Raw genomic sequence first — 21,993 nt, 5'->3', positions numbered from 1 at the left:
AAGAAATAATATTTCTAAATGTTTAGTATAACATACCAGCATCTTTGATTAATAGTGCATTCATATCTTCCACATTAGTGGGTCCTGAAAACATAAGTATCAGCAAAGGTAAATAAAACTAGTTTTTAAAAGACATCTTATTTTAACTTGATTTACTAGTTTCTCATTTCCGTTTAGTGTATTAAATTACATGACATTAAATATATAAATGGATATAAAGGGAAAGCCTAGCTTTTGTTATCATCACCATCAGAAAACACAAGTACAAGATATAAGGCCATACTACAATTTTAAAAATCACTGTAACATGTTTGAAAATTTTCATGTCAAGCAACATCTAGAAAAATATATGCCACAAAGTGCTAACCAGCATATAATACCTTATTATACCCTGATTATAAAAGAGAACTCTTAAGAGAAAGAATCAAAAGATGAATCCCACAAAAGAAAAACAAACCAACAAAAAAGAACAAGCATAGGCCATTCACACAGGAAGCTCTAAAGATAAAAAATAAACCAGGTCATGACAGTACATTAAAGGACGGCAACAAAAGAAAAAGTCCAGACAGAAAGTGAGAGCCATCATGTTAGGTGGAAACTTCTGAATAAAAACTTGGCTGTCTCACACCACTGTCCAGAAAGAAGAGTATCATGGTTAAGTCATGAAAAACACAGTTTCCATAGTAAGTCTATTTCTTTCGAATAGAAAGATTATTCTAGCAAGCTCATCAAAACACTTTTCTATTGTTAAATATGAATTCTGAAGCTCACTAGTCCAATAAACTGGAATAAGTACAGCTCTAATTAGCCAACTGCTCCACAACAGGAAAAAAAAACTGAATTCTGAAACCACTAAAAACCCTACCACCACACAACTTCTCAGAGAGTAATCTAAATAGCTTATCCATTTTCCTACAGTGGTTTAAAAAAATAATAAATGGACAGGAGAAAATGGAAATGATGCTCTAAACTGAAAAGAAAAAGTATCTGAAGTAGTACAAATATTATCCACTTTAAGAATCAGTAATCCTGCATTAAAAAATTAGTAAATAACTACACCCTAGAAATAAACACATATGAAAATACAACACTCAAATTATCTTCACAAATGAACACAGCAGAACCTGCCATTTTTTCCCCTTGGTTCCTAACTTAAGCAAGAACACTCTATTAGGTTTTTCAGAAAACAGAAACCTGAAAAGTGACCTGCCCTCTCACTACCACAAACAAGATGAGGCATTTCCTTCCCTACAGAAGCTTCTCTTACTGTTACTTTCTTGTATTATCACCTACTCAATCCCTGATCCCTTAACAATGTTATTCCTGACCCAACATTTCAAATAATCTATTGTCTCAGAAGATTCCACTGCCTTCTGCTTCTTCCATCACTGGCCACTTCTAATAATAACTCTCCAGGATTCACTCCCATATTGTTCCTCACACTTCTGCAACAGTTTCTTGCCTGGCTTTTCTGAAGGATCTTCGCCTTTCCATATGCCTGAAGGTGAAAATCTTGGGTTCTGTCCTTGAATGCTTTTCCTCTCCCAAGGCTCCTTATATACACTTCAATATCACCAACCACTACTAATCACAGTCTTCCTGTCAGTAAGACTAAAGTTCAAGATCATGTCTGATCACTTTCCCTTGCCGAGCACTATCAGTTGCTAAGTCAATCAACTAACAGTTTCTGAGTATACCAGGCACTGAGAATGTGTGAACAAAACAGATTGATCCCTGCTTCCCTTCCTGGAATTTACAAAATAGCAGGAAAGTCAGAAACGATCAACTGCAGTTAATAATAATTACTTGTGCACAAACTGTAATCAACGATCACGTGCCAAAAATCTTTTGTCCTCATTCTTTCTTAAATCCATTACCTTCTTTCCATTTCCACTGCCACCATTCTAAGCCCAACATTTGTCATTTTGACCTTTTCTTCTACTACTTTCCACAGCATGCTCCAGGTAGACTACTTCCCCATGCAATATACTTAACTGTCTACTATTTTTGCCCATGCCGCTAATATGTTTACACAAGCAAAATCCAACTATCATGTTCAAAGCCTACCTCTGTCAGTTTCAACTCTTGTTCTTTACCCTAAAAGCCATCCCTTTAGAAAAGAACACATTCAGGTCTTTCTCAGATTTCCATCTATTATATGGTCTAGGAAATAATGCATTGCATGTAGGCACTCAAATTATTTTAAGTGAACACCAATTAATAAAGTATCATAAAATATACTTCACCTTGAAGTGTCTGCATCATTTCTAGAAGTACAGGAGTAAGAGTCTGATTATATTCATGGAATATATCTATAAATAGTACTTCAGTGCAAGGCTGGAGAGGAAAAAAAAACAAATTTCTAATGAAAACAATGGTATATTGTACTGATCAATTCTACAATGAAACAAAGAATACTCATTCTTAAAATCCTTAAACTCCAAAAACATTTCCAATTCTTAATGTTTTTACATAAAGTAGATTACAACTGTTGTAAATATATTAGGAAAGAAAGTCAAACTACAATTTGATTCTTAACACCTGTTATTTTACTATTTCAATCATTCGGCATTATGTATTCACAAAGTAAAACTCCAGAGAGAAGATAACTTACATTTTTAATTAAGAATTCTTTTAAAAAAGCAATCTGAAATCACATTCATTTGCAGAATTAGTACTATAAATGACTGTCCAGAAACAAAGATGTTAAAAATTATATATTTTCTTAGCAATGACACAATAAGTAACAACTGCAACTCAGGACACAAACAGTAACAGACATCAATGTTAACTATATGAAAAGAATGTTCATTTTGGTTCTGAAAAGTACTGAATCACCATGTTTCATAATACAAAGGGCTTACGAATTTTGAAGGTACTATGCTTTATGTTTTAAAAGAAATTTTATATACATGCTGAAATATGTACAGATAAAAGGATAAATCACCTCAAATACTTGCTTCAAAATAATCCAAGTTGGGGTTGGGATGTACTTATATGAAATAAGACTAGCCTTGAGTTGGTAACTGATTAAGTGGGTTTTAGATACACAACATCTCATGATATTATTTTACTTTTTTAGTATGTTTGAAATTTTCCATAAAAGAATGTTTTTAAAAATTTAAAGTTAGCTTTTAAAAAAAATTTCAAGCACTAATCATTTCTCTAATAATCTCTCTGGTTTTCTATGCAAACTTACATAACTAAAAACATTAACATATATTTTAGAAACATAATAACAAATTGTGTAAATTATGTAAACACAACTTTTCAAACAAAAAGGATAGTTCAAAGGGACGCCTAGGTGGCTCAACGGTTGAGCATCTGCATTCGGCTCAGGGCGTGATCCTGGGATCCGGGATCGGGTCCCACATCAGGCTCCTTGCAGGGAGCCTGCTTCTCCCTCAGCCTGTGTCTCTGCCTCTCTCTCTGTGTCTCTCATGATTAAATAAATAAAATCTTAAAAAAAAAAAAAAAGATAGTTCAAAGACTACATTTGATTAATTTTCCTCAAATGTTGGCCATATAAAAGAAGATATGCTTAGAAAGCACTCTAAAATTAAATGCAATGGGGCTGGTTTCTGAAAATCACACTAGGTGGTATAAGAAATAATGTATCAAAAAACACTTCAGAATTACTGAACTACTTAGGAAGGAAAAAAAAATCATTCCAGCCAAAAAAAAGTAGTTTTTATTCTCTTTTTTCTTTTTTAAGATTTATTTATTTATTTATGATAGACACGGGGGGGGGGGTGGGCGCAGAGACACAGGCAGAGGGAGAAGCAGGCTCCATGCCGGGGGCCCGATGTGGGACTCGATCCCGGGACTCCAGGATCGCGCCCCGGGCCAAAGGCAGGCGCCAAACCGCTGAGCCACCCAGGGATCCCCTAGTTTTCATTTTCAAAAACATTTCCTATTTTTGCATTGACAGTCATTTTCCTATCAGATTCCTAAATTAAAATTTACTATTTGTCTGGTTTAATGCTTACAATCTTCAACAAAATATCATTCTCTACTAAGAGTTACAAAAGCATTACACATTTCCCTACCAATTTTTCTTTTAATCAATACATACCCTCAAACTGTATTTCCAAGAATCTCCTCCTGTTTCTTCCACTGCTGCAATTAAAAATACAACACATGTTGTTCATGTTATAAAAATGCTTCCAAAATTCAGTTTGGAATACAAAGATTTTAAATAATACAAATCTATTTCTATGAATGTTTTTAAACATAACACCAAAAGCAAATCCTTGGAAACACAAGGTCTTACACAGATTTCTTTACTATATACTACAGACCATATCTGTCTACATGAGTCTCCCATCAAGTACTTGATTAAGCTTTCTCATTCTCATTTTCATTAAAAATTCTCTATGGAGGAATGCTCAAAGTGCTTGTCACTTCCAGAATATCTGATATCATCTGACTGCACATAGTAAGCACTGAAATATAACTATAATCCTGAGATGATTTCATTCTAATATAACAATGGTTTATAAGATTAAATAATTAGTCACATTTTCCAAAATTTTCCATATTTAAAGTAAGATTTTAAAAAATGTAGAATACTTTAGGGACCTTTATAAACCTAGGAATTCGTATTTCATATTATACTACTCTATATACTGCATAGAGAAAGTAATATAAAACATAAAACTTTAGCTAAGAGAAAAAGCAAAAACAAAAAAAAGATACAGTGTAATGTTATATTTTCTAAATGAACTAAAATTATTTTTAAATAATAAAAAGTGGGAAAAGTCTTCCAAAATGTTTCAAGCACTCTTAAAATATAAGGAAATATATGAAGAGAACTATGCAAAACCACCCAGTCAAAAGCTAAAACCTGGTCTATGATTCACCAGGGTGAAAGTACTTCACACACAGGTACTTTATTAGACAAATGATATCTTGATTTTTTGTAGCAAGGACCCTAATACTTTTATTCTATTACTAAAATTCAAACAAAAAAGATCTCCTGTAAAAATATTTTAATCATCAAAAAATTTATTTTAAATTAAATTTAAAGATGATCTGCTCGGGGCAGCCCGGGTGGCTCTGCAGTTTAGCGCTGCCTTCAGCCCAGGGCATGATCCTGGAGACCCAGGATCGAGTCCCATGTCGGGCTCCCTGCATGGAGCCTGCTTCTCCCTCTACCTGTGTCTCTGCCTCTCTCTCTGTGTCTCTCATGAATAAATAAATAGTCTTTTAAAAATAATAATAAATAAAGATGACCTATTCAGAAAACCGAAATTTTCCACATTTCTTTTTGAAGTAAAAATTTCTACAAATAAAAAACAAGATGATATTAATCACAAAGTACAAACTGACCTGATAATAGAGACAGTTTATTTTTATTTTTGTTTTAAACAATATGGTATGTCCATAGGAACATCTAAAATCTTAAAAAGCCTCTTTCTTGAGAAAACTTTACATATTTGAAAAAAATCATTCATTTTCAGCTTCTCAATTTGTTCTATCAGATAACAAAGAGGACACATTAATTTTTAAAAGCCAAGACTCTCAGATCAACAGTGTTATATTAAAATATAATGCTGTTATGCATATCGTTCAAAAAAACTGATATTTAGGGAAGGGGGAAAAAAACTACACAAAAATTGAAAAATGGATTCTTACTGGGCACCTGGGTGGGTCAGCGGCTCAGTGTCTGCCTTCGGCTCAGGTTGTGATTCCCCCGGTCCTGGGATCGAGTCCCGCATCAGGCTCCCTACAGGGAGCCTGCTTCTCCCTCTGCCTGTGTCTCTGCCTCTCTCTCTGTGTCTCCCATGAATAAATAAAATCTTAAAAAAAAAAAAAAAAAAAAAAAGAAAGAAAGAAAAATGGATTCTTACTGAAGCCTTCTGGGTCTTCTTCCCACATTGTCAGTTCTTCTTCAGTTAATAGAAAATAATGAGAGACTAATCTTCTACATATCTCTGTCAAAGTGGGATATGTGAAGAATGCCATTTTAATCTTATGAGCTTCTAGAGTTTCAGGGCTGCTATCTAGAAAAATAAATTTTTCAAGTTAATCACACGAACATTCTACCACATTTGGATTAACTTAAATGAATTTAAAAATACACTCTTGGGGGGAAAGATAAAGTGATTTATATAAATTTTCACTTTTAAGGGCAAGTTTCAAAGACACTTCTTTATTCACACCACATACACACACACACACACCGGTCTTGCGGCTGTCCCCCCACTACAGTCTACACATTCCTATGCTCTATTATCACACCGTATTGGAATGACTTAGATACAAATGTATTTCTCTCTTCTACAAGAATTCTTCATTCATCTTGGTATACATGCATACAAATGAATTCCAAGGTGTAGAAGTAACCTCACTAAATTAGAGAAAAATGTTAATTGTACAAATAAATTCAGCTTATAACATGAACTGCAGTGGTTGTCGAAGTACTTAGTTCTTTAAGTCCCCAGGCTTCCATTGATCTTCCATTATGCTACAAAAGATATTTTACTAAATGCATTTATATGGCTTTTAAAGCTGGCACTCACATACTAAAACTTCTAATCCTTATCTCTATTTCATGTCTAAGCAACATTGTATTTATCACACTTAAATAAATGAATTTCAAATACAGAAATATAGCAATTACTTCACATTTGAAATAATAAAAGGAAAAAAAAGAAAAAAAAAGAAATAATGGGGAAAAAATGCCAGTAAGGCATTACCTTCAAAATTTTTCGATGGTTTATAAGCATAATTTTTAACAATCATCTTAATAAGATTCATGCACTGAACAATGAATCGCTCGAATGTAACACCTTCACCAACTTCTGTAAATACATAGCTTACAGAAAATTCCAGTGATCTCTGAATTAGAGGAGTAAATGAAAAGGGATGCTGATCCAAGAAGTCCAAAAGCTATAAAGAAGAAAATTAAAATGCATTTTCACCAATCCATACAGGAATGTAATCATCCACAAGTACATTTTATAACTTTGCTAATATACATCTGGCAAGATCTGAACCTTAGTGGGGAGTCCACATATATGTAGTTCTACATGTAATACACATGTAACTGCTTTCTTGGGATACATCATATAATGTGGATTATGTCAGATTCTATCTACTGACAAGAAATTCTATTATTTCTGGTATGGGGTCCAAAATAGACCCACTTCATACTTAATTCATTACCAATGGATAAATATGAAACAAAAAGTCTAAAGTATACAAAAAACAGGACTTCAAATAAATAAAAGCAAAAAGTGAAAAAATTGTCCTGCCTTTCCGGCATGAACTACATTTCAAGTATCAAACAATTGATGGAAGAGAAAGAATTCTGGCTAATAAATACAAACAAAATAACAGAATGCCATCATGCTGTAATCCCTTATCAACACATCAAGAGCTTCTAAAATAGTCAACAGGGAAAGGCTGCTAAGGACCTTTAAAATAGCTCTTAGGATCCCTGGGTGGCTCAGCGGTTTAACACCTGCCTTTGGCCAGGGCGTGATCCTGGAGTCCCAAGATGGAATCCCACATCAGACTCCCAGCATGGAGCGTGGAGCCTGCTTTTCTCTCTGCCTGTGTCTCTGCCTCTCTCTCTCTCTCTCTCTCTCTGTCTTTCATGAATAAATAAATAAAATCTTTAAAAAAATAAAATAAAATAAAATAAAATGGATAGCACTCCCTCAGCATTGTGGACAAGCAGACAATATATCTCCTGATGTGATGCAATATGAAAAACACAGTAAGTACTCTTGCCATCCTTGCCCTCCTCTGCAAAAGAGTATGATCAAGTCTCTATATCTAACTATAAATTTATAAGAAATATGGGAAGAAGAAGGGAATAGAGACAAAGGAACATGGTAAGTAACACATCAGAATGCAAACAGCCAAATGCAAAACAGAAAAAAAAAAAAAAAAAAAAAAAAAAAACCCTAGGAGGAAAATCAATTATCTCAACAAATAAATAGCAATGGGAAAAAAAAATGCAGAGAGAACGGACACTACTGAATCCTGATTAAAACAAACCAACTATAAAAATCTAAGAAAAGCTAAAAATTGGCTAAAGAGTTAAATGAGAATAAAAGTCATTCCTACTTTTTAAATGTTTTAGATTTTTTTTAAAACCCCTTAACACTTAAGACATATATTCAAATATTTACAGATAATACTAATAAGATAGCTGAGATTTGCTTTTAAAAAAACCAGCAAGGAGGGGAGGGAGAAGAACCATACAGATAAAACAGAGCTAACCTTCAACATATGTTGGCAAATACTGAAGCTAATTGATGACCTCTAGGGGACTCAAAGTTACTCAATTCTATTCGGAGGTATGTTGAAATATTCCAATTTTTAAAGCCTTCATACAGTCAGATATTATAAATATGAATTTCATAAATGAAATTATTTATGAACACTGCACAGCTCCAGTGACTAACCACATCATGTCATTTTACTTTGTGGGGTTTTTTTTGTTTTTAACTTAAAAAATTTAAGTCCATTTTCTGCTGGATCTTGGAAGATTGGGTGGCTTTTGCTGTGGAGGTTATTTAAACTATAAATGTGAGAAATGAGGAGAAATGAAACTAAAGATAACTGCTACTTAACCACAGAAATAAGAACAGCTCATTTCTACTCCTTTTCTCCCCTCCTGGGGAACAGACAACCTTTATCTTATTAATGAAGCTTCAGGAAAAAAGGGAAAATAGGCTACTGATTTAGATACTGCTACCTGCCTTCAAATAACCTGTTTTAGTGCAATGCAGTCCTCAAACCAAGTCTTCCCAACAATAAGTATTTCTCCTAACCATCTCCAGGCCAAAATTTCATCAGAATCAGTTTCTATAAAACTTAAGTTTTATCAGAAATGTATGCACATTGCCTAGCGCATGGCACTCATATAATTCTATTCAGAAGATGTTTGATACTGATGATGATAATCTGTCATTTGGAATACAGGGACTTCCTGATATTATACTGTCTGTATTGTATGATCTATCTCCTGCTTAGCTGCACTGGCACCTTCTTTATGTCTGCTTTTATCCACTAGGCTTGAGAATAAGAAGCTTCAGAGGAATTAACTTCTCTGATATTTATTAGAATTTTTTTTTTACATCAAAGTGACTCAGCTATATGGCATATAAATTTAATTATTATATGCATGCTAAATACTTCAAAATACTGTTTTGTTTTAGCTTGCTATAAAGTCAGAAAATTGCTTCACGCAAACAAATATATGCTTACATCATTTTCCTTATTAAATCTGAGTATGCGTATTTTATTTAAGAAACATATTTAAGATAAAAAGAAAACTTACCACTTTAGTAAAAAGTATGATGGTCTTTTCTAGTCTATCTCTACATACATTATCTGTACCTATATTTCTACCTGTTAAAAATATGATTCAAATATTAGTATAAGTTTATAATACAACAGAAATTCACAATCAAAACAATGACAAAACTTTTTACAAAAATACTATCAGATACATTCTTCCATGTTTTCTATTATAAATTCATTACTGAACTTTTCCAACTCTAAAAAATTAATCAAGATTTTTAAAAAACAGTACCAAGTTTAACAGTTAACAGACACAGTAATCCCCAGTACCATGTTTCAAAAAATTAATCCTAAACATGTTAAAGTAAGAGTAGTAGCAATTTTATCCATGAATTACCAATAACACTTTCAAAATATAAATTAGCTATAACTAAAATTTACAAGTAAAAACAAAGCATTCAATAAGTAACATGTTCATTATTTTTCACTGACAGTTTTCTTCAGATAATTTCTCTGGCATAATTAATTCTGCATATTCAGAAAGTGTCCACCAGCCCATCAACTGTTCTCTATAATCATACTCTTCCTATTCATCTCATTTACGTCATTCTCCTCTCTTGGGAGGACCCCTATTCTTCCCTATGCTTCTTCACAGGGTAACCAGAGAAAATGACCATTTTTATAAAAACAAGCCACTTTATATAACTTGTCTTATTCATCTTTGCATGCACAGTACCCAGAACAGTGCCTGGTAAAAGACTCAGCTATGTTTTTACTAAGCTGAAAATGACTGACATAAAATAATCAACAACTCCCTAAAAGTGAGTACACTAAAATATCTTCTTGGCCTAGTAAATCCCCAAAATACACACATGTACAGGATGTACACATATGTATATGTGCATGCAAGCAAATGTGTGCTATTTTGTGTTTCTAAATGTGTGTATCCTGAGCAAAGGTGCTTACAATCACAGGGAAAAGAAAAGGGTAACTAAGAGACTACCAGTATAACACAAATATGAATGCTAAATTCTCTTGTGTGTAGATGAGAGACAGTTCTAAAGATAAGCCAGTGAAAATTAATATACAAGAGATTTATAAAATTAAAGTACCATTTAAAGTAATTTATATCACACCCATATGTAAAATCAACTAAAAAAACAGAATCTATACAAAGTATGTGGCACAGGAGCTACATTTAATGAGTATTAAATACATGACAGTTGTGGATGTATACATGAAAAAAAGCAGTAGCAGTAAAAATATCTATAAAGGAATGGATACAAAACAGATTTTTAAAAAGTTTCAGCAATACTACTCAGAACAAGATGGGTATATGAAGACAAAGCTGAGCTCCCAATTCAACCTCAGAGGATTAGTCATCAAGATCCAAGATTTTAGTCTCACCAGATACACAAGTACAGGGCACAAGCTATGAATAAGGATTCTACAAGTAAAATCTACCGTCAAAGGAGTACTTACTGCATTCCAGAAATTGTTTCAGACGGTCAAATATTCCATGTAAAAAACCCTAGAAAAGAATTTTTTTAATGTCTCAATTTGTTGTTGTAAACATCTCCCTTATACTTTTCCAAAAATACTACAATGTATCTATCACATCATTTTAAAAAGTTAAATTGAGATAAAAAATACTCTATTAACAAATCTTCCATAAGAAAATATAGTATTTCATCTCTTCAATGTCTTATTTCAGTTACCTAAAACACTTTGCAATAAATAAAACATTATTTATTAAGCATTTTATTTCCCTAAAGAATCTCTTTTCTCTTCACAGCTTCTATAGTCCCCTGACATACTGTTTGTCTATTTGTCTCCTCCCACTAAAATGTATCCTCAAGGGCCAGAACTTCACTGTGTTTATTGCTCTAAGTACTCAATATATGAATAAATGGTACCAATTATTTAAAGAACAAATTCTTAAGCTCAAGTATTAAATTTATTAGCTTTCAGATAAAAGACAAGTATCACCATTTATCATCTGGTAAAAATCTAAACAACCCTTATTTGTTAGTATGTATTTAAATAAATGTTACAAAAAATTTTACAGATATAAAGGGATAGTGAAAAGTAACTTTATTAAAATTTTTAAGAATTTAAACATCACATACTTTCTGGATCAATAAATTTTGGTATAAAACATCATAAAAGATGTCACATGTTTTTTCAACAAATAGGATGGTCCAGGTTTTTGTCACAAAAGAACTATAAGCTGAAGGCCTTTACTAGAATAGAGCATTATTTGCAATTTGTCCTTAACAATGTGCTGTCCCCTCCTCCATTCTTGAGTTTGAGATAAATCAACTAGGATATCACCATCTGATGACTCAGAAAAAGATTTCACTTAGACAATTTCACCATCATCATTAGGGCCTAGAATGCTGCTCTCTGTCCGAGAGCATCCATCTTCTGATTCATGTAAAAATCATGAAACCTTTTCCTCTTGTCAACTTTCTTCTCTGTCATTTTGGTCAGAAAATGAAGAATTTTGAATTCTCAGTGTGTTAAACAAAAGGTGAAAGTAGAAAAGAAAGACAGTGCTCCCAGTCTTCTTTTATGCCTTCTTAAAGATGATGGGATACAGTGCACAACACATTAAGAAAACTGCAAGATGACCATTAATTTCACTACTGCTTCATCATTTGGCAATTCAATCATTCTTCCACTTTCACTGTATTTCAGTCTTTTTAACCACAGATGAGAATAATTGAAAAGTAATGATAAGTAACAAAAAAGTGATTTCTAGGATGATGAGCAAAATGTTTCACTATGGGAAGAATAAGATCATTGAGATCCCATATATATTTTACATTGATACAGTAGTCCAACAATCCCTGAAAGTATTGACAACATAGAATTTCACTCTATTTCTTTTAAATAAAATTAGTTTATCAATTGGGGGTTCTCCGAAGAAAGTACAAAATTATGAGTCATCAATTTTAGTAAGCTGATCAAGAGAATCAGGAATTTATAAAATTATAGATAGTCTATAATCGGCAGTCCAAATAAACGAAGTAAAAGTTTATGATTCATATTATATAACACAAAAACTCAAATTACCCATTAAGTAGTCATTTAAAGAGCACTTTAATTAGCTGAACTATTTACCAAAATCATTATCCCTCTTAATCCTCATAAGATCCAAAGAGGTAGATACTATCATTTCATCTTCATATAACAAACAAACAAACAAACAAAAAAGGAATAGTGTCAGAGTAGATAAGTAAATAGCTGGAGGCCATTCTATCAGGAAAAGGCCAAGTCAAGATTCAAATCCAAATCTGCCTCCAGAAACCAAAATCTCACCATTATCATACAGAGTTTCTAAAGTATCTTTTTAAGTTCCATGTTATTTTTAAGATTTTTGTTACTTGAAAAGTCATCATAACTTGTTAAAATTCTATTTTGTTTCGAACAAGTCAATATACTTTAACTGCTATAATACAGCATTTCTAACTAAGCAAAAGCTGACATACAGTTTCAGTAGACAGAAGAAAGACTCTCAAGGGAAAGCCAAAAACTCACAGAACATTGATAGTTTCCACTGAAAACCACTATTTCAATTTATAGGAATGTGATTTAAATCAATTTATTTTTACTAAAAAACAAAAAAACTGATGAACATAATCCATATTTTATTTAAAATAATTTTATGATATTCAGAATCATATTGCAGATAAAGATAATTACTGAGCCTTCTGACCTGATTTTACTCTATCCCATATTCATTCATTTTACAAGTAACTATTGAACATTTAATATTGGCAGAGACTATTCCAAGCTCTGGGATGGACAGTGAATGAAACAGTCTCTGCTTTTATGCAATTTAAAGCATTCCAGTGCAGGAAATTCAGGAGAAGCTGTCAAATTGGTTTCTGGAAAGGTTTTTTGGCAGTATAGCAATAAAAAAATATATATATTTAAAATATATCAGCATTAAAATTATGGCTGTTTTTATGCATATTTTGGCAATTTGGTAATACCAATCAATGCTATCAACGTGCTTATGCTTGAATCAACTATTTTCACTTCTAGTAAGTTAGCCTGAAGAGTGCATCAGAAAAGTACACAATGATATATAGATATGTATCTCCAAATGTTCATTCCAACATCACTGACCAACAATTAAAAACTATAAACAACCTATATATCCATCAATGGATAACTGGCAAGGAAATTACAGGAATCCTATATTAATGTTATCCCTTTTTAAAAATTAGCTCACTGACAGTAATCACAAGTATTTACCACAAAATCATTAAAAACATACTACTGGCATGAGAAAAACACCCATGAGAAAAATAACATACTAAGTTTAAGAAAAAGCAAGCAAACAAACAGCATATGGGTCTCATTTACATAAAACTGAGGAAGAGAGAAAAGTATATCTGAAAGACTATGCATAAAATCTCTTAAAGTATACTTACAAATTTTAGCCTTATCTTTGATAGCAAGTTTTCAAACAACTATTTCCTTTCCTTCTGTTTTTTAACTTTTCAAAAACTAAGCATATAACACTTTTATAGAACAAAATAGCCAATCATGCTATAATGATGTATATACCAGCTTTTATTTTATTTATTTATTCATGAGAGACACAGAGAGAGAGAAAGAGACAGAGACAGAGAGAGAGAGATAGAGGCAGAGACACAGGCTGAGGGAGAAGCAAGCTCCATGCAGGGAGCCTGACATGGGACTAGATCCCGGTCTCCAGGATCACACCCTGGGCTGCAGGCAGCGCTAAACTGCTGAGCCACCCAGGCTGCCCTATTACCAGCTTTTAAATTCTTTTAACAGTAGAATCGTTTTTGCAATCAAAATCTTACAGATAGACAAAATATACTGAAGATTTAAAACAAGAGTAACTCTGATCAGCTCTGGTAGGGCAAACTCTTAAGACCCAACTAGATGTACTTTTTTCCACAATTCCTGTTCAACACCCCCAAAGCAATCTACAGAAAGCACCATTTTAGCTGACTTTAACTTACTATGAAAACTAACATAGATCTGAGTAAATATATAACACAATCTCATTTTGTTTCAGGATTAGATATATACAGCTATATATTCTACACAGAAAAAGTAAATGGTGCCATACAATGAATATACATCACAAATGTTGGGCTTATCAACAGAGTTTTCCCTTCTTGTATATATATTTTCAAATGACTTACAAAGAGCACACATAAATGTTATGATTGAAGAAAAAATTTCATTTTAAATATAAAAAACAGACAAAGGGAAATATCAAGGGTATAATTAACTATCCACAATGGACCTAGAAATGTTTTAAAAGCATTCAAATTCAGGAAGCTCACCCAAATTCAAATTATAAATAAAGCAATGTACCATGGCACTTGAGAACTGTCCTAGGCTTATTTCCTACCCTTCACAAAGGAGCTGCTTTGATATACTAAAAAAAGGCCATAAGTCTAAAAGTATAACATACACAAAATAGTAAAAGCTCACTCAATACAAACTTGTAAAAGAATGCCAAGCAAAAAGAAGAAGCTTTAAAACATTCAGGAAAATACCAAGCAAGTTCGCAAAGCCATAAAGACTCAGTAACTTCTTTCACTTACCATCACCTCCATATTCTTATGAGGTTCCACAAATCCATTAACAGTTAATTTACGCAGCACTGAAAAGTAAAATTGAGCTTTATTGCATCTAATTGCCTCATATACTTTATCCTATTAAAATCACAATCATAACAAAGACTCAGAATCACAAAAGCTTCATCAACTGGGGGTTACTCTAACTTCATCCTTTCATAGAATAGTAAAGAAAGGTAATCCCTGGTCATTGGTTTGTTTCCTGTGGGAAAGATGGAATGATAGCCAAGTTCTTGGGACTCAAACACTGTGTTCCTCTCAGATATCTTAACTACTTATGTTTCTAAAACCATTTTGCAAAATTTAAATTCTATAATTGTTAGTACTTCTCATCTGCAATAATCCCTAGTTTGAAACTGAGAAAATTACTACCTCTATTCCATAACCTTGAAATATGTCTCAACAGTGACCAAAAAGCTTCATTTAGTTTTAGGCTACATTAATGAAAATACAGTATCTCCTAAAAAGGATATAAAAACTAAACTATTTCTAAATCTGAAATAGATCATAGTGCTCAAGTATAAACATCACATTTAACGTATAACCGCTATATTATACACAAGAGAGACCAAGCAGGATAAACAACTGGAAGTCAGACCTAGATTTAAATCCTAGCTCTAACATCTACAACTGTATTATTTTGAACAACTTTTCTAGATCTCACATTCCTCATCTATAAACTATGGTTAATAAATTCATTTGTTCACACAAAAGTACTTGCTCTACATCACCAAGAGTGTCCTTTCTTTTGCCCTTCATCACTTGGTTAACTTCCACTTATCCTACAATAAATCTGGTTCAAACATCACTTTCTCAGTGAAGTCTTTTCTGACCACATGTCAGTTACCATAATATTGTAAGATCACACTGTCACATGTCATTTCAGATGTATTTGTGTGATCATTTTATTATGTCTGTCAACCCAATGTCAAATACCACCATGAATTTATTTAAATGGTGAATACATACACACACACAAACACACACGTTTAAAAGATACTAAATGCACAAAGGTTTAAGCTCAGATTACATATAGCAAAAACTGCAGTCTTAAGTATTGCTTAAGTATTGCTTAAGTATTAAGTATTGCTCAAATCATAGAAAGTATTAAGTAGTCTTAAGTATTGCTCAAATCATAGAAATTTAACAGCTGGGCAGAACAAATATTTTAAAGGGAAATGCTATAGGATTTTTCCAAGTCAAGATATCTTAGAAATGCTACGACCCTGAGACAGGGAAGTATTGAAAGGCTAAAAGCAGGCTAATGTACAGTAGAGCTGCATCCTTTCTGTCAGGAGTTACTCTCTGAAATCGGTAAGATAAGAAAAACCCAATCAAAAGCACTCAGGAATATTCCTTGATCGTTAAATACAGAACTTACGTAAGTTTTGTATCATAACCTTACACCACTTTCTCTAATTCTTTCTGGATGAATGTTTCCCTCTAAATCCTTTTAATTTCTTCCTCAAGGATGTTGACAAAACCATCTCCACTCACCTATATAACCAATCAACCACGCCATAACAGAGAACCACCTATATAACCAACCAGCAATGAATTTTATTTGTCAACAGTTCCTTGAAATTATTCATGCTTTTCCTTGAAATTATTCACACTTGTTTACAAGGTTCACCAAAATGTGTTGACCTTTTGAAGTCTGCGCATCCACTGTCTGATGAATGTAAGTGATGCTTGAGAGTATGCAAAGTGTATATCAGCATCCTAAGGTACTAAGGGGAGTATGACAAAAGGGCTTATTTAAGCCAAAGGATGCAAAATGAGCCACAGTAAGAGAACTAAAAGCTGCTTGAGATCAAACTAATAAACACAAACTAAAAAGAGCCTAAGCACAAGAAGAAGGGAGAGACTGGAAGACAAAGAGCATTTTATAACAGAAAGGAACCTGAGATTATGTTCATCAAGATAAAAAGCTCAGGAAAGATAAAACAGAGATTTGGGCTAAGGAAATACATACAAGCAAAGCGTATGAAACCAGAGGCCAAGATGGCACACCATCCAGCACCTTCTAAAATCCAAGTGAGGTTAAGGTACAAACAAGAAGGACAGAAAACTGAGTTCTTATGGAAAACTGGGAGACAGAGCTCACTAACACTTGAGGACCGAAGTTTAGGGAAGTTAGCACAGCAATAAGAGTAGGAGCCTAGAAAGGGAAGTGTAAAGTAGAAGCAAAAAAAAAAAAAAAAGTAGAAGTATTTGAAAGAACGTATTCAGAGCCCTGGGACCCCAGCAATGTGACTATAACAAATCTATCCCACACTTTTACAAATTAGAGGAAAAGCTATTCTCACAAAAGAAAAAACCACAAATAAGGCCTCATCTCTGAGGGAGAAACTAACCACTTATTCTCCAAGGGCAAGGAGGAGCAGATAATCCAACAGAGGAACTATTTGTTGACTCTTCCAAGGTATGTCATTTGCAAAATGAACAAATCAAGTTTAATAGTACCTTTCAATGACAGCAGAGTTCGTTCTAGTGAACTTAGAACTGCAGCTTCATTGCCAGAAGAAACTTGTTGAAGGAATGTGTCTGTATGGTGATTCCACAGAGAGCAGGCAAAATTATAAATTCCAGAAGCTAACTGCAAAGAAATATCAACAAATTTGTTCACAATAAAAAAAAAAAAAACAGATTTCAGTTATCAGATCTACATAGTAATACATTTCATTTTTTATGTCACCTTTTAATTTCAGTTTTAGTCTCCTTTTCAAGGGGATGTGAAATAATTAAGTCATTTATCACATTTCAAACTTTTTAAGGCAAAACGAACAGTATTAGGGACCATTTGTTGGCTGCTGCAGTGTACACACATATTCACACCTAAAATATTAGTTGTGCTTGAAACAGTACTTAGTCTAATGCCTGCACTGCAGTCTGACATTTCTATTTATTCCTTTTTTCTTCCACTGATATGTTGCAACACTCAGTTTTTAAGATAAAGACAGACTGTCACTGAGTGTAACACACATAAAACAATATACTAAGAAATACAAAAGAACGAAATTTCTGTGTCCTGCCAGTTCTCAGTTCTATCCACGATGGTTTCAGGGCATTTTAAAGCGGGAACGTACAGACCACGATGCTTGTCAGGCTGCTTTCCTAATATGTACTGCTACCTACAAACCTGACTTTCATAATGGGATGCAGTCGGCCTCTGCCACCCAGGTTAACGCAGAGCCATTTTGTTTTGTTTTGTTTCAGAGAAGGTCTAAGAGCAATGCAGCTGAGTCTACAGGGCCATTTAATTTAAATAAAAACGAGATGAAAGTACATATATAAATGACTAGTTATCATTAACATACTTCAGAATGGTTTTTCTTATTCCACATAAAAGTATATCATTTCCACTAAACACTAGACTTATAGCAAGATTAGAAACCAGGCAGAAATGCAATTCTGTAAATATAAGAAAACTTCCATGAAAAAAAATTTCTATTATTTTAATTCAAAAAAAATTTTTTTTAAAGATTTTATTTATTTATTCATGAGAGACAGAGAGAGAGAGAGAGAGAGAGAGGCAGAGACACAGGCAGAGGGAGAAGCAGGCTCCATGCAGGGAGCCCGATGTGGGACTCGATCCTGGGACTCCAGGATCACGCCCTGGGCCAAAGGCAGATGCTCAACCGCTGAGCCATCCAGGGACCCCTAATTCAAAAATTTTTAATGGCCTGTGCTTACAGGTGTAGGGTAAGAGCTTGGCCAAATCCCCCTGGTGACTTTGCACATATCTACATAGGCCACAAAGACAAAGGCTTGAAACTCAATTAATAGGACTACCAACAGAACATATTACAATCCTCCTGGAAAACAAGAAATGGAAAGTTTGTAAGGAACTGCTACCAGGCCATGTTCCTGCTCACCTCCTCACCTTCCAGGTTCTGATGAGATAAAAGGTTTTCTGACCCATCCCCCTCAAAAGAGAGCTGCAGAAAATAAAACCACTTAGTTATGGTCTAGAACCAACTCCTTAGCAATGGGGCATCCCACAATTTGCACCTGAGTCATTCAATCCATATTGCTTTGGTCAACCTTTTAGGTAAGTGGAACAAAAACCACAGAAAATTGGTACTAATCTCATTTCTCTGTCTAAAATAAGTAATAAATTGTCAGAATCTAAAAGGGCCTTTGTCTTTACCAAATGATCAGTAAAAGCTGGAGTAGGCCCTTGCTTGAAACAAGTACAGTGACTCCTTATTAAGTAGCTTCAGCATATTCTCAAGTACACATGGAATACTTCAGAGAATGAAATCAAGTTATTTAATCTTAATGTTTCATGACAGCCAAAATATAGGAGTGATAATTGTTTCAACACTGTTTTACAGCAAGCAGCAGTATCACAAACAGTTAAGGATCTAATACATCAACAGGCTATAATCTAATCTAATCCAATTTTCTAATCTAATCAGAAGAAAAAACACTTCAAAAAACTTGTAAACTTTACTTATAACTATAGTGAACTTCAGTATTTTTCTTAGTAAGTCCTTTCTTAGAAAATGAGGTTAAATATATGTCTAGAATTGGAAAATCCACAATTTCAATTTTTATTACACTTACTGTGTAATTTTAAATTAGAGCATCCTACACTTTTCCAAACATATAAATCATCAAAATATGTCTGCCAGAAAAGTGAAAGAAAAGAAAGAGGTTTAGAGGCAAAGAAGGAGTAGTAATGATATATAAGACCTAAAAGTAAAGTTTTAAACTAAAGTATAATTTCTTATTGCAGCAAATATTTCAACAAAATAAACAAGTCTTTAGCCCTGACCATAATTTTTAGACCTGCTTTATGCGTATGTAGTAAATAAAATTTAAGGAGTGCCATACCCCAATTTCAAATAAGAACAGAAGATTATTACACTCTAAAGCAGTCTCTTGCTCACAAATTACTTTCTAGCCCTCCTCTCCATCTCCTCCTTAAAACTACTTGTTTCGCATTAACTTCTACACACAGATTTCATTCAAAATGTTCAGACGGATGTCTATATAAAAATTTGTTTTCTAACAGTGGATCTGAAGTCCCTTGAACTCTTGTAAAAGGTATTTTCAGGAAACAAGTATTTATGCAGATACTATTAACTACATGATAAAATTAACAAAGGTTACAACAGAATAAGAGTAGACATTTACTGAACCTACTCTGCACTAGGCAATGCTCTCAGCCTTTTACCTTTATCACCTTATTTAATCATCACAATCTAAAAAGTAGATATCCCCATTTTACAATGAAGAAGTCGAGGTAAAGAAAGGTTAAGTAACTTGCCCAAGAGTAAAGAGCATAATTAGTAAGAGGAAGAGACCAGACTGAAATCAAGGAAAGTGCTCAGAGCTTAGATTTTTAACTTCTCTGTTCTAATGCCTCTTAATATACAGTACATAGCAATTAACTACATAGTAATATAATAAAAGAAATAAACATTAGTTGTACAAATCCTATTTAAACTTTTTAGTACAATACCAAGTAGATACTATCCCATACATTCAGAATCAATTATAGTAAATCCTGTTCTCCAAAAGTTATGTAACAATTCAATAATGTCAGAATTTTCTTTTCATAAAAACAAAAAGGAAAACTGCCCCACACTACCTGAGATCAAAACTGCTGCTAATATGGATGCAATAGATTGTTTGAATCAGAATCTCACCTAACAAATTCTTCCGGAAGCCTTACCCTCCTTGGTATAACACTCAACAGAATAACATGTACTTCTGTTCTATTATTTACATGAATACCTATGCAAGACAGCTAATATAAACTGAACATTGTTCATACATAAATATATAATCTTTGTATATATAATTTGGAGCAAGTCCCATTCATTAATCCTAAGAGTCATAGGGCCTTTTATCTAATTCTCAATGTCCTCCTCTAACACTACATGCCAGACTCAATAAAGAAAACAACAGCAACCCATTCCCTAGTTTCTCAATTAAAAAGTAAGATTAAGCCTGAGAAAATAAGCTGACAAAATGAAATCTGACACCAGCTGAAAAAAACAAAACAAAACATGTAAGAGATAATCTACCATCCTAAACCAACAGCATAATATAACTGAACTTAAGAGGTTCATGGCATGGGGTGCATCAAATAGAACACAATTCAAGAAGTGATGAAAGGAAAGAACCTCTTATTTGTTACAAATAAGGAAACAGCTCTCAAAGCAATATCAGGCAGTGAGGCTAGTACTGGAAACTTTTATTCAATTCATCAGGGGGCAGGAGCAAGGAGCTCACCAAGGCACTTAGGTTCAACTGCTCTTGCCTAGCATGTCAATATGCTGTTGCTGGTGCATACGTCCTATGTTCAAAAACTGGAAGAGAACTCTGCCCACTGGAGGAGACCTTAGAGTTATAATGAACTAAAGGTAACTTTAGCGCAACTTTGGAGGCTTCTGCCCAGGTCCTCACTTCTAATCCTGCTCAAACTGGCTCAAGTAAGGGCTACCAGGCAAGAAGCACCTAGCAAGGGGCTCTCAAGTGAAACACCTAGAACTGTTGGTTCTGCAAGTTAAAACACATTCCTTTCTTTTGTCTCCCTCCCCAGCTTTCGGCCCTCTTATTTGGGCCCTCTTATATGAGTAACTTCCTGTTGCATTCTAGCTAACAAAAACATGTCAGATTAATTTTCAACATATTTTACAATAACATGAGCATAACATTAGCAAAATGGCAAAACTACTTTAAGTGTTGTAATTTTTTCATGCACTACTTCTGTTCCTGGAGAATCTCTCTATATAGAATTCTATCACCTGAATATGCACATTGTAAATTATGGTATACGTACCAAACATAAAATCCTCCCTACTCACTCCCAATACAAAAAAAAAAAAAAAAAAAAACCAAAATATACCACAGAACATCTGTGTACACTGTACCATAGGTTCTTACTGTCACAAAAGTAAACAAAAGGAAGTTTTTCATTATGGTGAAATCAGTCATTACAGTAAAATTCCATTTTGCTCCATAAAATTGTCTTCTTTTCCTTTTACAGCTTTACTCTAATACATGTGTAAGAAAATTGTGTAATTCAGATAATCAAAGGTTCTATCCTTTCTACTTTAAGCAACTTTCAGTAAATTTTGAA

The 21,993-nt window shown here is 33.5% G+C and overlaps 1 protein-coding gene across 3 annotated transcripts in view; it reads right to left on the bottom strand.

Annotated features, from left to right (window-relative positions):
- IPO11 (importin 11) overlaps positions 1 to 21,993 on the bottom strand; it is a 201,413-nt gene that overhangs the window by 133,666 nt on the left and 45,754 nt on the right. For all 3 annotated transcript variants that reach the window (XR_013379936.1, XM_077897964.1, XM_077897963.1), the window contains exons 6-14: positions 17,361 to 17,493; positions 14,862 to 14,920; positions 10,744 to 10,792; positions 9,299 to 9,369; positions 6,702 to 6,894; positions 5,853 to 6,005; positions 4,076 to 4,119; positions 2,247 to 2,337; positions 37 to 84 (exon numbers count right to left, since the gene is read on the bottom strand). Coding sequence is in view for 2 of the 3 variants with exons in the window: in XM_077897964.1 (XP_077754090.1) it covers positions 37 to 84; positions 2,247 to 2,337; positions 4,076 to 4,119; positions 5,853 to 6,005; positions 6,702 to 6,894; positions 9,299 to 9,369; positions 10,744 to 10,792; positions 14,862 to 14,920; positions 17,361 to 17,493 (841 nt within the window). In the remaining variant the exon portion in view is untranslated. The remainder of the gene's footprint in view (positions 1 to 36; positions 85 to 2,246; positions 2,338 to 4,075; positions 4,120 to 5,852; positions 6,006 to 6,701; positions 6,895 to 9,298; positions 9,370 to 10,743; positions 10,793 to 14,861; positions 14,921 to 17,360; positions 17,494 to 21,993) is intronic.

Source organism: Canis aureus, chromosome 5 (assembly GCF_053574225.1).
Source record: "Canis aureus isolate CA01 chromosome 5, VMU_Caureus_v.1.0, whole genome shotgun sequence".
Taxonomy (NCBI): Eukaryota; Metazoa; Chordata; class Mammalia; order Carnivora; family Canidae; genus Canis; species Canis aureus.
Note: the sequence above shows the minus strand (reverse complement) of the source record. Positions and strands in the feature narration are given on the sequence as shown.